The sequence below is a fragment of the Mesoplodon bidens genome, assembly GCF_964165515.1.
Source record: "Mesoplodon bidens genome assembly, contig: HAP1_SCAFFOLD_210, whole genome shotgun sequence".
NCBI lineage: Eukaryota > Metazoa > Chordata > Mammalia > Artiodactyla > Ziphiidae > Mesoplodon > Mesoplodon bidens.
Genome location: NW_027671695.1, coordinates 792,327 through 807,390, shown reverse-complemented (window position 1 = coordinate 807,390; position 15,064 = coordinate 792,327). Strand labels below are relative to the sequence as shown.

Genomic DNA, 15,064 nt, shown 5'->3' with positions numbered 1-15,064 from the left:
ATTTGCTGATGACAATGGCTCACTGTACCTTACCTGTTTGCCAATTTTTTTCTCTACAGCTTATGTCAAACACCCACTTTACTTGTGAAAGTCATGAATGTGGGCTAGGCAGAGGGTGTTTTAGGCACTGGGTCTCTAAGCTTCCCTGGTAGATAATGTGTCACATGGGTTGTCGCAGCCCACTACTGGGAAAATTAAGTGTGTCCTGTGTGACTTCGCTGGGAAATGACTCTTGGAAACTTGCTCCTGGTTTCCTTTTTCCCTTTGCTGATTTTGCTTTGTATCCTTTTGCCATAGTAAGTCACAGCCATGAGCATGAATATAATTCCTGTGAGTCCTCCTAGCGAATCACTGAACTTGGGCATGGACTTGGAGAGCCCTGACACACAGGCCTAAACTGCTGAAAAAATGTCCATTAACGGGAGTTCTCTGGCGATCCAGTGGTTAGGACTCGGCGCTTTCACTGCTGTGGCCCGGGTTCAATCCCTGGTCGGGGAACTAAGATCCCACAAGCTGCATGGCACTGACAAAAAAAACTTCTTTAAAATAATAATCATAAAAATGTCCATCAACAGTAAAATTGTGACACAGTCACATATTGAAATACCACCACAGCAATGAAAAAAATACCAAAGATGCACACAAAATTGATGAATTACGAAGACATGTTACGTGAAAGAAGTCAGACACAAGAGTAAATGCTATGTGATTCTATCATACCATCAAGATAAATGGATGATAAACCAGTGATTTAAATATTAGAAAGAAATATAAAACTACTACAAGAAAATATGGAAGTATTTATCTGATTTCTAAAACCAACTGAACAGTAAAGAAATAAATACGGTATTTTTGAACATGTGAAGATAAAAATTGTCTGCCTCAAAAAGTGCATGTGAAACTGAACAGCAAATAATGAAATTGAAAAAAAATTAACAATGCATACAAGTAAGAAAATAACCTCCCTAAGAGATAAAAAAAGGACAAAAGGCATGAACAGACAATTATCCGCCCCCCCCCCCAAGAATATAAAAGACCAATAAAGATTTGAGGACAAAAACTACAACTTCAAATGAGATACATGTTCCATATAAAACTGAGGGATAAGTTTAAACTAGCAAATGAGAAGAGATACATTCTTACATTCTTATGTCAGAAGTGAAAATGGTATTCTTTTTGGTAGACAGAGGCAATATGAACCGAAAGTCTTAAAATGCACACACTGTTTGATCTAGCAAAGGGATTTATTCAGTGTAACAGTAAAAAATCATAAGTAATGTACATGTCTAACTAGAAATTACTGGTTAAAGAGAACTATGGAATACACTTACAATGGAATAACTACAAACACTGAACATGCTCTTATTATTTATCTCTGAAAAGACATTTATAATAGACTAAATGAAAATAAGTCAAATGTAAGCTTCACGAAGGTGGAATTTTATGTTTTCATCACAGCTACATACCTAGCATCTAGAATCATACACTATCAGGTAGTATAAAGTCAGTAAATATTTGCTGAATAAATACATGAAAAAAGTCACTTAGGTAAAATAACCCTACCCACCCACCCTTCACTCAGATGAATAGGAAGTCTAGCAGTAAGATATACAATACTATGTTCATAAGATGATCTCTGAATGATGGGAACTGTGAGTGATGTTTATTTTACTATTGGCTAATATTATCTGAATAATCTACAGTGAACATATAATACCTTCCCCCCCAAATATATGTACACGCTTTTTTTCTTAAGTGAATCTATGGAGTGGGATGGACTGCAAGGGGGAAGGAGACAGACGGAGAATTTATACTTTTTATTTTAAAGGGTTCTAAATGCTTGGTTTCTTTATAACTAAGACATAACTGTGACACCTGCTCCAGACAACTCATGAAGTGAGAGCAGAGACGGCAGAGAGATTTACTCAGAATCTGTACGCACGATCATGTCAACACCCCCTCCGCCCCCGCCAATCAAACTCCCTCACTCACCTTCTCTCTCCCTTGCCCAGCATCTAGGGACACTTTGGCCTGTGGTATTCTGCTAGCACAATGGTTAAAACCATGAATTTTATAACTGTCCCAGTAATTATCCTCATTAAGTAAAGACTTTAAACATACTCTTTGTAAGAGCTTACAAATTCACCTCAGGAAACCTATATCCCAGAAAATGCAAGCACTTATTATGTTCCCTCAAATAGCAATCTCCAATTATTATATGATAGAGCCCAAGTTACATAAGAAAGAACTCACCCACAAACTCCCAGTATTTTTTATAATCAGCAGGAAATTTTCGTAAATGCAACTGATGGAATTTCTCTTTGTTTGGAGAGCTGTTCCATTCCTGTGCCACCTACGCAAAGCAAAAAAAGCAACTTAAGAAAGCAAAAACATCTGAAAAGCCAATGTTAAACGGCAAAATTTTCCAAAGTAAGCAACCATAAAATCCAGAACCTAGAACTCCTGTGTGACACAAACATTAAAAATTAATTTGGGACTTCTGGTTTCCAGCTTGGCATGTAAGGAACTTAGAAGTCGCCACTCCATCCTAACAAGTAAAAAGAGACAAAAAGGTGGATACAGAAAATCACAACTTGCCAGCGCAGAAAACTCTTAAGTAGAAACCTCCATGCCAGGAGGAAATCCTGAACTGGATGCGACAAACTGTTGGAGGCTCAGCATGACCTCTCTTAAAAACTCTAGGGGGACCCAGTCATAAAAGGGACTCCACACTTTGGTGAGTCTTACCTCTAGGAGCTCGAACAGGCCCTCACAGTGAACACTGGAGAAAATTCCCTGTGTGCTTCCAGCGGGGGTGGGGGGTTGGTGGGGACTGGGGTAAAGGAACCATTGTGTAATACACCAGAGCATTCCTGACCTTCTTAACAAGGCCTGATCTATGAGATGCTATTTTACCGGAGTCAAAGTTGCTGGGATTTTATCAGAGCTTAAACTACTTGAGGGAAGAAAACCAGCTCCAGCCCATTCTAACCATCCTGTCGCACCCAAGGAGGTGGGGGGAAACTAAGAAGCATGTGGTGTAAAGTTCTTAGTCCAGAGGCAAAGGCTCACTAAAAGAGTGACACCTTATCATAGGACTATGGAATGGTCTTCCTTCCCCCATACCTCATTTCTATATCACTAAAGGCCTATTTACTGCTGTTCCTTTTATTTAGTAGATTACGTCTGCCTTGCAACAAAAAATTACAAGGCATACTCAAAGGCAAAAAACACAGTTTGCACAGAATAAAGAAGCACTAAAACCTGTCAGATATGGCAGGAATACTGGAATTATCAGACCAGGATTTTTTTTTTTTAAACTATAGTTAATATACTAAGAGTTTAATGAAAAAAGGAGGCCATGAAATAATAGATGGGTAATGTAATGAATGAGATGTAAAGTAGAAAGAATCAAAAGGTAATGCCAGAGATCAAAAACACTGTAACAGAAATGAAGGATGCCTCTGATGGCCTCATTACTACACTGGACATTGCTGAGGAAACAATCTCTGAGCTTGAGGCTACAGCAATAGAAGCTACCAAAGCTGAAAAGCAAGGAGAAAAAAATGGGTAAAAAAAAACACACCCCAGAATATCCAAGACTGTGAGATAATGACAAAAGATGCAGCATACACATAATGGAGATACGAGAAGAAGAGAGAGCGAAAAAGAAGCAGTATTTGAGGTATAATGACCCAGAGTTTTCCAAAATTAACATCAGACACCAAACCACAGATCCAGGAAGCTCCAAGACCAAGCAGAATAAATGCCAGAAACTACACCTAGGCATATCATATTCAACCTTCAGGAATATGAAATATCAAAGATAAAGGAAAAAAAAATCATGAAAGAAGCCTGTGGGAATAAACACCTTATTTATAGAGGAGGAAGGATAAGAATTACATCTAACTTCTCCTCAGAAACCATGCAAGCAAGGAGAGAGTAGTGAAATATTTAGACTGTTGAAAGAAAAAATCCTACCAATCTAGAATTCGGAATGCTGAAAAATTATCCTTTAAAAGTGAAGGAGAAGGGCTTCTCTGGTGGCACAGTGGTTAAGAATCTGCCTGCCAACACAGGGGACACAGGTTCGATCCCTGGTCCAGGAAGATCTCACATGCCACAGAGCAACTAAGCCCGTGAGCCACAACTACTGAGCCCGCATGCCACAACCACTGAAGCCCACATGCCTAGAGCCCGTGCTCCATAACAAGAGAAGCCACTGCAATGAGAAGCCCGCACACTGCAAAGAGTAGCCCCTGCTCGCTGCAACTAGAGGAAGCCTGTGCACAGCAATGAAGACCCAATGCAGCCAAAAATAAATAAACTAAATTTATTTAAAAAAGAAAAAAATAACTCAACAGTAAGAAAACAGACAACCTGATGAAAAAGATGTGCAAAAGGCCTGGACAGACACCTCACAAAAGTAGATATACAGACCGTAAATTAGTATATGAAAAAATGCTCCATATCTTATGTCATCAAAGGAATGCAAATTAAAACAACAAGATACTATTACACACGTATTAGAATGGCCAAAATCTGGAGCACTGACAGGACCAAATGCTGACGGGGATGTGGAACAGTAGGAACTCTCATTTATTGCTCGTGGGAATGTAATGGCACCATCACCTTTTTCTTTTTTTTCTTTTTTTTTGCTGAGCCACGTGGCTTGTGGGATTTAGTTCCCTGACCGGGGATCGAACCTGTGCCCCCTGCAAGTGGAAGTGCAGAGTCCTAACCACTGGACCACCAGGAAATTCCCAAGATGGTACCACCACTTTGGAAGACTGTTCGGTGGTTTCCTATGAAACTAAATATATTCTTACTGTAGGATCCAGCAATAGTGCCCTCACTATTTATCCAAATGAACTGAAAACTTATATTTACGTTAAAAACCTGCACATGGATATTTATAGCAGCTTTATTCATAACTGCCTAAACTTGGAAGCAACCAAGATGCCCTTCAGTGGGTGAACGGATAAACCAACTATGGTACAACCAGACAATGGAATATTATTTAGTGCTAAAAAGAAATGAGCTATGAAGCCATGAAAAGACACAGAAGGACCTGAAATGCACATTACTAAGTGAAAGAAGACAATCTGGAAAGGCTACATACTGTGTGATTCCAACTATTTGACATGCTGGAGAAAGCAAACTATGGAGACAGTAAAAGGATGAGTGATTGCCAGGGTTGAGACTGTGGAGGGGTGAACAGGCAGAGCAGAGAGGATTTTTAGGGCAGTGAAAGTACGCTGATATTAAAGGACTGATACATGTCATTATACGTTTGTCCAAACCCTTAGAATATACAAATCAAGCGTGAACCCTAATGAAAACTATGGACTCTGGGTGGTAATGACGTGTCAATGTAGGTTCATCAGTTGTACAAATGTACTACATTGGTAGGGGATGTTGATAATGGGGGATGCTATGCAGAGGTTCTCTAGCTCGCTGCAACTAGAGAAAGCCTGTGTGCATCAACCAAGACCCAACCCAGCCAAAAATGAATCACATAAATTTCTATATATATTTAAAAAAGATAAGTACTGAGTACTATCTCCAAAATTTACGCCCAATGAATTCACTTCTCTTTATTTCCATAGCTACCACCTAGATCAAGCTACCATCATCTTTCTCCTGGGCTATTATAATAGCCCCCGACAGGTCTACTGCATCTATGCTTACCTTTCTACAGTTATTCTCTAATGAGCAACTAAGAATGTTTTCTTTAAAACAAAAAAGTAAACTATTACATATTGCTACTCCCCCAGCCTAAACACCAACCAACTAAAAATCCTCCAACATCTTCTCACTGTACTGAGAATGAAACCCCAACCTGCACTTACAGGGTTGTATACCATCCAGCTCTTGACTGATTTCTGCAATCTTACTTCATTTCCCTTTACCTCTAAGTTACCTCACTCCAGTCACATCAGCCTAATCTCTTTGCTCACATATGCTCAGTTAGGCCTACTTCAAAGCATTATAGTCTTGACCCTCCCCCCTCCTCTGCACAAAACCCTCCTCTCCTGGCTCTCAGCCCGATCTCAAAAGCAGCCTCCCAATGTTGCTCATCATATCAACCTGTTTTGTTTCCTTCACAGAACAAATTATAACAGGAAATTAGCTAAAAATGGTGCACTCTCCCTATAAGGGGTGTGGGCACTAAGAATCACAGCTGGTACTCCAGAAGGGCCCCCTTTCTGCCTGCTCCTTGTCTACACAACCTAAAAAGCAGCTGCCAATTACACTCTGCATACACGTGCATGCACACACAGGTAACCGAAGGGGACTGCAGACAGAGCCAGCAAACCAAAACTTTAAGAAAATAGAGTATTTGCCAAAACTGACCAAAACAATTGGTCCCTGTCAAAATAGTGCACATTTATCTAATATTTTTGTGTGTTAAACGTAAGGATTAAAAACTAATATATCCTCTATCAGTCACATCAGTGCACAAAAGACTCATATTTCTTTTTTCCCCCCACACACTGTATTTTATTTTTACAAGAGATAAATAAACTGACACCAAGCATTGCAAATGGATGACCACAACAAAAGCAACAATGATTGCAATTACCAAACACGAAACAGACTCATACTATGTCATAATATTGACATTCAGTCCAGGAATCCTCCACTGTAACAGCTCCTTTACTTTGCTGTGAAAATTGACTTGTATACTTTTTGCCTCTGAGTCCTGTGGGAATTTTTTTTTATTCAAGAGACTCATATTTCTAAAAGTTGAATTTGCTCGTTTGCCCTTTGGGGCAAGGGATAATTCTACGCAATGTCATTGCATTCCACCTGCAATAAGACATAAGAACTGGATAACCAAACACTGCGTTTCATGTCCTAAATAGGATACCAACCACATTTCTGTCAAAGGACTCTAAACACACTTCAGCATTCCATTAACAAACAATATTATGAAGTCAAATTACATCAAAATGAGGATAAGAAGCCTTGGCCCAAGACTGTGGTTGATGCCACAGTCTCTGGCTTATAAGAAAGAATAAACATTAAAAGTAATCAAGGTATCTGAGAATTCTCTGGCAGTTCAGTTGTTAGTGCTTTCACTGCTGAGGGCCCAGGTTCAATCCCTGGTCAGGCAACTAAGATCCCACAAGCCACACGTTACAGTGGGAAAAAAAAAAAGGAATCAAGGTATATTAATAATACCATTAATAAATGTTGGCCTATATAAACTAGAAATGCTAAAACAATGCTGTTTCACTACATGGTTAAAGAAAAAGAACAAGATTGCAAAAATAAGAAAAAAAGAACAAGATAAAACTTCATGGTAAAGATGACAGATTGAACACAGGCATTTCCTTTCATTCCCCTGAAACCCCACTAAAACACCCAAGGGATTTTTCACAACAGGATTAATTCATTAGGATGAAGAGAACAGAAGACGAGGCAAGAGTATCAAAATCTGGGAAGCTGGTAAGCAGATGGATGAATGGTTAACTAACTCAGCAAGTCCAAGAAGCTGAACTCTAAGAAGGAAGTGTCTGACATACACCTCTAGGAGGAGGAGGGCTGAAGGGAGACTGCCCATCCCTGTTCCTAGCAAAAAGCTAGAGTGGTTTCACTTCTATAAAGTGTGACCGTCTCTGCCTGTGGGGCAGCAGATAGAGAGGGGATACTGTACTTAAAAAAAAAAAAAAAGGTTGGGGGGGCGTCCCTGGTGGTACAGTGGTTAGGCATCTGCCTGCCAATGCAGGGTCCACGGGTTCTATCCCTGGTCTGGGAAGATCCCACCTGCCGTGGAGCAACTAAGCCCATGCACTACAACTACTGAGCCTGCGCTCTGGAGTCTTTGAGCCACAACTACTGAAGCCCTCGCCACAACTAGGGAAAAGCCCACGTGCAGCAACGAAGACCCAACACAGCCAAAAATAAATAAAATAATTTTAAAAATAAAATAAAATAATTTTTAAACAGGGAATTAAGCAAATATTTAGATACTGAATGCCTGGACCTTTCCCTCTGCCCCCACCCTCACCCCACAGTCAGCTCCCCATCAAGCCTATGCTTTCCAGGCAGTCGATCTGAAGATTCTTCTTGGGGAAATCTGACCTCACTAAGAGGGGAAAAGAAAAGACTAAAAACAGTGACATGAGGGTGGGGATGAGGCTTCCCAATAAAATGCCAAATGGTCAACAAGCCTATCCCTTTCACTCAGAGCTTCTAATCGGTTTTAAAATCTTACATGTAACAAAATATAGATTATAACTATACCTAAGCATGTAATCTTAATATAAAGAATGAAACTAATTTGGATTTCACCATGTGATGGTGTCCTTCAGATCACATTTGACTTCCACAGTGCAAATAATAAAGGACCATTTTAGTAAAAGTATCTCTTTTCCTAAGCATCTCTTTTGACCTGTCATTATTTAAATGCATCCTCTTTTCTTATAGCATTAAAAAGTTGAGATATAGTTCACAATATAAAATTCACCACTTTAAAGTGTGCACACTACAGTGTGTTTTTAGTACATTCACTATTTTGTGTAACCATCACCATTATCTAATTCCAGAACATTCCCACCATCCCCAAACAAGCCTTATACCTATTAGCAGTCAGTCCTAATTCCCACACCCCTCCCTCACCCATCCCCTGGCGACTACTAATCCACTTTCTGTCTCTACGGATGTGCCTATTCTGGAAAATTCATATAAATGGAATTACACAATGTGTGGCCTTCTGTACCTGGCTTCTTTCACTTAGCATAATATTTTCCAGGCTCATCAAAGAACAGGTAAAAGTACATAGAACGGGTCATTCCTTTTAATAGTAGACTAATATTCCATTGTAGGCATATACCATGTTTTGTTTACCCATTCATCTCCTGATGGACATCTCGGCTGTTTACAACTTTTGGCTATTATGAACAATGCTCCCATCTGCTTGTTAGTATCCTGTTCTTAAATGTGAGTAAACCAACAAAAATCATTAGACATGTGAAGAAAGGAGTTAACATGAAAGGTCTGTAGACACTAAAATGAATAGGAAAAAAGCAACTGGGAAAACAGGGACAATGAAAAGAGAAGAAAACTTTCAACTAACTTTAAACTTATCATTAATTAACTTCAGGTAGTAAAAAATACTGTGCACATGAAGAAAGCACACAATCCTCTAAAAAGGAATAATGAGAGGACAAGAGTACTGTGAAACTAAAAATATGCTCAAAATTTTTTTCAATAGACTTGGACGCTGAGAAAGTCTCCAAGGAAGGAGAATGACGATGACAACAACAAAGACAGAGATGGCAAAATAGAAAGAAATTTTAAGACATGCAAAGTTTCAAAATTTATCTCCTACACATTCTTTTCTCAGGAAGCTTGAAGGATGTGCCTTACTAAAATGAGAGGGTGACAAAAACAGACAACCCTGGGTACAGGAGACAAAGATCCAACACAGGAAAGAAGGAAATGCAAGCCCTAGGATGAGGATGGTGAGCATTTCAGGTTAACCATCCTAAACCAAGAAGATGAAATTTATCAACTATCTGATGTGCCTGATCATACTGAGAGACCTAAACATCCAAGAGACAGCCTGAAGCTAAATTAGTAATAAGTACATAGAAAATTAAGTAAACAATAAATCCAGAGAAAGCAAAGAGTCGGAAACGAAAAGTAGTTACAACTACCACATGACTTAGTCGCGGACACTTTTGTTTTTAATTCAAAGACCTTATTCTCTTTTGTTTAAATTAATTTATTTTTGCTGTGTTGGGTCTTCGTTTCTGTGCGAGGGCTTTCTCTAGTTGCGGCAAGCGGGGGCTACTCTTCATCGCAGTGCGTGGGCCTCTCACTATCGCAGCCTCTCTAGTTGGGGAGCACAGGCTCCAGACACGCAGGCTCAGTACTTGTGGCTCACGGGCATAGCTGCTCCACGGCACGTGGGATCCTCCCAGACCAGGGCTCGAACCTGTGACCCCTGCATTAGCAGGCAGATTCTCAACCACTGCGCCACCAGGGAAGCCCAGTGGACACCTTTTATATCGTCAAAATAATAACAAATACTGACCTAAAAATTACAAGACTACTCCATAGTGAGGATGGGAAAACAGGAGAGGTGTGTGTGAACACAGGGCTGGGAAGAGAGGGTACTTCCTGTAGTGGGTAATTACAGAAAATGTCTAGTACTGAAAAATTAACAAGTCAAAATAGTGGCATGTTATTTAGAAATATGGAAGTAAATAACAAAAGGATCCCTCAAGGATCAAAAATAATTACTTGGGGAGGTGAGAGTGGCTGATTTTTTTTTTTTTAATAATGGGCCTTCCACAAGTATTTGACTATCTTAAACTTTGTGTATATACAAACGGAACTTGTGCTCATTCTGCTTTGAAAAGGTTCTGGCTACAGAAATGTCCTGAAGGAAGAAATCTTAAAGATAAACATATAAATACTTCTGAACTAAGGGAAAAATAAAATCACAAATGTGTCCTAAATTTAAGGGCTATGAATGGCCTCTAAGCAATTTAGTGTTTTCTGGAAAGGATAAACGTTCAAGAAAAAAATAAGCTCCAAGATGAAGAAAATCTCTGTATATTCCCCAGCTTATTTAACTGTATACACTGTTCACTGAACTAACGATTTTGTAAGGTAAGAAAATCATTCTTGTAATACTATTTCACATTGTTCTTAAGGAGAGAGACTGAAGAGCCTTTATCAGTTAGTTGTTTCTAATGGTTCTGAAACACTAGTAAAATAATTCTTACGACAATGGCTGAAATTTAGGGCATAAATTGACACCAACTTGCCTCTTTGTGCAGTACATCTCCTTTTCCTTTAACAATTCTAAGCTGGATCTTTGCAGTCTCTCTGCCTGCGATATACTTCCTATGGCCAACTCCTTCTGCTCACTCTGGTCTCGGTGTGAATACCATCGCTCACAGAGGCCGTCTCACCTTTCAGTCTCAAGTGCCTGCTCCCTTTTGTTCTAGATCATTCTAGAGCACTCTAGAGCCTTTTGTCCCGATCTGAAATGATCATTCCCAGAAGGCAGAGGCCTTGTCTGTCGTGTTCACCACTTTACCCCCGCCAGGTCTGTGATAGTACTGGGCAAGTATCAGGCACCCGAGGATCTGCTGACTGAATACGTGGGTATTTACCTCAGTGCTCTTGGTTTTGAAGAGTCTTGTTGCACACTCACCTTTTGGGTTTTTGTTTTTTAACCAATTTGAAAAAAAGGAAAAATCGACCTGCTGTGAGAACACCAAAAACATCCTTCAAAGTGCAGGTGGATGTTTACACTAAAGAATTACTGTTTTTCTGAGGTTCAAATTTAACTGGGAATCCTATATTTTTCTTGGCAATCCCAGTCAGGCAGTAAGAAAGAGAGAAGAACCAGAATGGGATGTGTTGGGGTAGGGGGGCAGCTAAAGGCTGCTATGAGGCCTAAGAAGTTGGGAAGACAGATGAGAAATTTGGGATTTACTGCTTTGTGCTGACCAGTGTAACTTGCCCTTTGCTACCTCCTCAAGAAAACTTCAGTAAAGGTTTACACTACTTTTCAAAAAAATAAACGCAGATGAGAGACTATGTCCTCTGAGAAGTCTTCCCTTATTTTACACCGAAAAACGTTTCCTCCTCCTGTGCCACCTCTGGACTTGGTAAACTAGCACTCTGAATTGTGTCTGTAAGCTCCAGAAGGGCAGAGTTTAAGGGTTTCCTCTGTATCACCGGCATCTAGAACAGTGTGGGGCACAATGTCTGTTCAACATGAAATCTACAAGCTACATCTAAATCAAAATGCGATCAGTTATTTTAGCCGTACTCAGCATGGTAAAGAAACGTAATTTCAAAGTCTGAAGGTATACGATTAGAACATATACTTACAGTTTCAAAAGTATTCAGGATCATCAAAGGGAAAAACACATTAAAATAATCTCTACCATCTTGAAATCTCACAGGCACAGGTCTTGTGATGGACTGACAAAGAGTTGAAGGGGGTCCGCACTGATCAAAGTCCACAAACATTGCGTATTTCCATTTTAAGACCTCTTTAACGAAGGTGTCAGAGATGGACTGTGCTGACAAGAAAACGTTTACTGGAGAGGAAGGTGAAAAAGATCTGTTTTCACAAAATGGAACTTTGTAGCCTTGCCTGTTGGAATTATTTGGAGTATGAGACTGGAGAACGTTGCACAAACCCTTCATTTCAGCCACTGGCTTCTGAGACACCACAGAGACTGGCTGTGGTACTTTCAAAGCAGATTGTACCCCACTTGACTTATTTTGCAGAGTTGGTAAGAGCGCTGACGTATTTACCAAAGACTTGTAAAGACCAGCAATTCGTGAAGTACTACTGGAGGTAAATATCTTAGCAGTGGGAGGTCTCGAAGGTTTAGATGAAGAGAGAGGCAAGCCAGGTCTACGAAATGTATCTTCATCTGCTGCTTTAGCTTCAGAGTGTTTGGAACAGTATTCACCCTGGTTTTCCAGTGTTTCCACACAATCTTTGTATTTACATTTTGTGCTACTCCAAGATTCCAACTGAGGCCGACTCACAGAATCTTCTTCTACCTGGACTGTATCTTTTCCATGAACTACTTCAATGAGTTCATCATTCTCTTTCTCCATTTGTGAACATAAATCCATATCTTCTGGATCACATTGTGTTAAAAATATATTATCCTCCTCTATGTCACTGTTGGATTCAGGTTCTCCCTCCTTCAAAGCTGCCTCTGCTGCTTTTTTAATGACCTCTTCAGGTACATAAGCTGGACCATAACCCCAATCATCTGTGATATCCTCTACATGAGTCAAGCACGAATTCTCTTCATTCTCTTGAACTGAATTCTTGTTGTCTGGTCTCTGATCTTGCCGAACTGAAAACACTTCACATGGACTTTCAAACTCAAAAAAATGAGAATCCGATTCCTCAAACCGCAAAAGGGACCTTGTATTTTCTTCCTTTATTACATTCTGTTCCACATTTGTGTTAGCTATTGAAGTATGATGCTCTGGACATCCTTTCTCAATGCATGTCTTACCCTGTTTAATGTGTTTCTTAAAACCCACAATTCTTTCATCATCATCATCATCTTCATCAGATTCTGAAATAATAATGACGTGTCCAGAGCAGGTTTCCCTGACACTATTTTGGTTGGCTGTCAAACATCTTCTATCATCTTTAACTTTTCTTTGTAGCTGGGATAAACTTCTTTGGGTTGAACCTGATGGGAACTTAATAACACTGGCTTGAACTATTAAAGATAATATGTGGAGGTCTCTGTCTATCTGAGAATCTGTTAAAGGGTCAGACTTAGGACTGATGCTAAGGACCTGTTCTCTTAAATCAGAAGAAAACTCAACAGTACTCTTGCTAATTCCCATATCTCTTGATTCAAGTCCAGTCACAGGATCTTTAAAGGGAGGTGTTTTCTCCACAAAAATATTGGTCATTTCTGTGAATGAGACCAAATCTTTATTACCAACATGACATTCTAGTATTTGACAACTGATATCAGGGGTGGAGAAAATGCCCAACTCTTCTTCCTGTACTTGTTTCTTTTTCAGCAGTAAACTGTTTTCAGGTTTTTGTTGTCCATTTTTATCATCCAGAACACCATTAGGGCCTAAAGAGAGATTGTGTATGAAGCCATCTCCTTTCTGAGCTCCTGTATCTTTCTTTGAACAGAAACTTTCAATGCTAGATACAGTCAGGTTTTCCTCTAAAGTGGTACTTTTCCTGTCTTGCTTTTTCATTACATGCAATAACTTAGCACAGATTTCATCTTTATGTGCCTTAGTTTTTGCTTTTGAGGTTTTGCCAAGAGCATCATCCTTTAAAGATAAATCCTCATCTGATGTGGACACTTTTTCCAGAGAGTCATTGCTAGAATCAGTCAACAAACCTGTTGATGTGATTATTCCTCTGTCAAATACCTTTTCTGGACCATTTCTTGAAGTACAATTCTGTGGGGTATATGAGGAATTCTCTTTTACAGACATATGCTTCCCTGTACTTATTTTAACTTGGCCTCGAGCTCTTTCATTCACAAGCCTTTTACTACTCGGCTTCAAGCACAACTCAGCTGAGAGATGGTCTTTGAGTTTCAAATCTTTTAGATAAGTTTGCTCATTATCCTCTTCTATGGCATTATGTGCCTTGCTGAAAATACTCTCTTTCACTTCACATGCATCAGCTTTCATCGGTTCTTTAGAGAATGTTGGGCTGGAGTTTTCCAGACAGTGCCTTTGTTTTTTAGACTTCTTCCCTGTTTGTTCACTTTCTTCTTTATTGTAAGATGCAGGAGGTGTTTTACATGGAGGAGTCAGATCCACAGAAGTGCTACACTGAGGCACTTTGAATTTTATGTTTCTAATAATTTGCTTTAAACAAGTTTGTAACTCATGGGTTTCCTGACTAGTCAACTGCCAACCTAAAGATATATTTCCTCGTAGGTATAAGTTGAGCTTATCCCAGAATCGCTTACAAAGAGTCTGCTGCCCAAGCTGATAGCCTTCTTTAAGGAGACTTCTGATCAGCTGCACACAAGCAAGTTGTACAGAGTTAGATGGCACTGAATGCAGTGACAGAGATATCATTGTTGTGCCTTTGGAGCAGTTTCCAGATGACTTCTCAGAACTCCGAGCAAACGCGGTGGTGGGAAGCTTGGCACATTTTACGATGGCTTCCACCCACTGCTGGGAACTAACCCACAGCAAATGCAAACACTTTTTATTTCTATGCAGTTCAATCACTGACACCAAAATCAGAAGGAAAAACTCAGTGACTGTGTCACACACGGCGTCCGTCTGGTTGAGGACGTCTTTGACTTCAGAATGCAGATGATGAATAACCTCCACTATATAAGCCACACCCAGATCCTTAAGATCCATGAGGGACTGCACAAAGGGGATGAACCACAGAAACGTGCTGTTATGAACACGCATGTCTTGACCGATATCTGACTGAAGCACATTAGCTAATGTTTCCATTTCTTCATACATGTTAGGACAATAATCTGGGCAAATGGCTGATCTCCACCCTGAATCCTAAAATGAAAGAGATACTGACATTCAGATAAAC

At 39.8% G+C, this 15,064-nt stretch overlaps 1 protein-coding gene across 1 annotated transcript in view; it reads right to left on the bottom strand.

The window, feature by feature from the left end:
* LOC308611145 (putative helicase senataxin) overlaps positions 1 to 15,064 on the bottom strand; it is a 61,570-nt gene that overhangs the window by 34,338 nt on the left and 12,168 nt on the right. Inside the window, exons 8-9 of the mRNA XM_081260040.1 lie at positions 11,866 to 15,030; positions 2,254 to 2,353 (exon numbers count right to left, since the gene is read on the bottom strand). Coding sequence (XP_081116166.1) covers positions 2,254 to 2,353; positions 11,866 to 15,030 — 3,265 coding nt within the window. The remainder of the gene's footprint in view (positions 1 to 2,253; positions 2,354 to 11,865; positions 15,031 to 15,064) is intronic.